Source organism: Rhincodon typus, chromosome 50, assembly GCF_021869965.1.
Source record: "Rhincodon typus isolate 14 chromosome 50, sRhiTyp1.1, whole genome shotgun sequence".
Classification (NCBI taxonomy): Eukaryota; Metazoa; Chordata; class Chondrichthyes; order Orectolobiformes; family Rhincodontidae; genus Rhincodon; species Rhincodon typus.
In genome coordinates, this window is record NC_063381.1 from 2,885,366 (window position 1) to 2,887,028 (window position 1,663).

The following is a 1,663-nucleotide window of genomic DNA, read 5'->3' on the forward strand; positions in this document are numbered from 1 at the left end:
GTGTGTGTGTGTGTGTGTGTGTGTGAGAGATTGGGTGAGTGCCTGGCCGTGTGTGTGTGTGTGAGATTGGGTGAGAGAGCGTGTGCGTGTGTGGTCAGTGAGGACTTCAGCCCACTGTAGATACTGAGCCGGACTGAGTCGATTCATGGCCATTTGAGCCTGTGTTCCTGTCGTCTCGGAGTGCGAAGGGCTGATGTTCCCTTGGTTATACCGTCAGGGCATGCTGAAGGCCAAGAGGCTGAACAACATGATGGCTAGCCTTCAGAACAAAGAGCTCCCTGTGTACAAGGACCGAACGTACACCAGTGCCAGCGGTAAGGAGGTCTCTCTCACCCTGAAACCACTGCAAGGCCTGAATCCCGGAGCGAACACAGGCTCGGTGGTGATCGGCAAGGTTGTGTTCAGTCTGACCGACGAGGAGAAGGTGCCATTGTGAGTCCAGAGTGTCAACGGGAGTCAGAAACGTTCCTCATGGTGTCATCCGGGGCTGCGTTTAGAAGGGGTGGTGTTATCGGGGACTGCATTTAGTGCGGATGGTTTATCAGGGATGGCATTGTGAGGACTGTGTTTAGTGGGGACGGTGTTATCGGGGACTGCATTTAGTGGGGTCAGTATTATTGGGGACTGCGTTTAGTGGGGACGGTGTTGTGGGGACCGCATTTGGCGGGGAACAGTGTTGTGGGGACAGCATTTGGGAGGGATAGTGTTCTCGGGATGGTGTTATGGGGACAGTGTAATGGGGTCTGTGTTTAGAGGGGATGGTGTTATCGAGGACGGTGTTATCGGGGACTGCATTTAAAGGGAGATGGGGTTATCAGGCTTCCTGACTTTATCTGACTTTTGCCCTCAGTACCTTTGGTTTGATCGACACAGAGGGAACGTGCCTGGCCGTGATGGTTTACAACATTGCGGAGAGCTGGGGCGTTCTGATCGGAGACACAGTGGCTATTCCCGAACCACAGCTTAAACAGCACAGCATAGACCACAACGGCAAGGTGAGAGAGACTGGCATATCAGCCTGTGCGTATGCACCTCCCACCACATAAACAAACTTCCATTTACACTCCAGAAGGCCTTGAGTCAAAAGACGGTAGGAAACGGGAACGGGGTTGGGGGGTGGGGGGAGGCCGTTCAGCCCCTCGAGCTGCTTCAGTTGGGCCCATGCTGACCCGACATTGCTCATGCCCACTTTCCCCATGACCGTCGATTCCCCGACTGATCAGGAATCTCTCTGTCTCAGCCTTCAATACCCACAGGGTGTCTGCCCCCCACACATAGCTCTCAGAGGCAAGGAGTTCCCAAGACCCACAGAAACCCTGGGAGAGAAGAAATTCCTCCTCATCTCAGTCCGAAATTGGCGCCCCCTTCATTCTCAGACCGTGCCCCTCCGGCCCTAGACTCTCCTATGACGGGAAAGAAGCATTCTCCCATGACGGGGGGGGAAGCATCCTCCCAACGTTGACCCTGTCGGGCTTCTGTATGTTTCATCTTGCATCCTCCTGAACCCCAGCGAGGAGGCTCCCAGACTGTCTAACCCCTGCTCGTGAGACAGTCCCTCAGTACCCGGGGATCGTCCCAGTGAACCGTCCCTGAGCTGGCCCCCCCTCTCCCCACAACGAAATGATATCTTTCCCTTACATAAGGGTGAAGCGAGACTGCTCAC

The 1,663-nt window shown here is 55.0% G+C and overlaps 1 protein-coding gene across 1 annotated transcript in view; it reads left to right on the plus strand.

Annotated features, from left to right (window-relative positions):
- Positions 1 to 1,663, plus strand: part of ttc5 (tetratricopeptide repeat domain 5) — an 8,168-nt gene that overhangs the window by 5,461 nt on the left and 1,044 nt on the right. The window contains exons 7-8 of the mRNA XM_048620984.1: positions 218 to 432; positions 851 to 1,020. Coding sequence (XP_048476941.1) covers positions 218 to 432; positions 851 to 1,020 — 385 coding nt within the window. The remainder of the gene's footprint in view (positions 1 to 217; positions 433 to 850; positions 1,021 to 1,663) is intronic.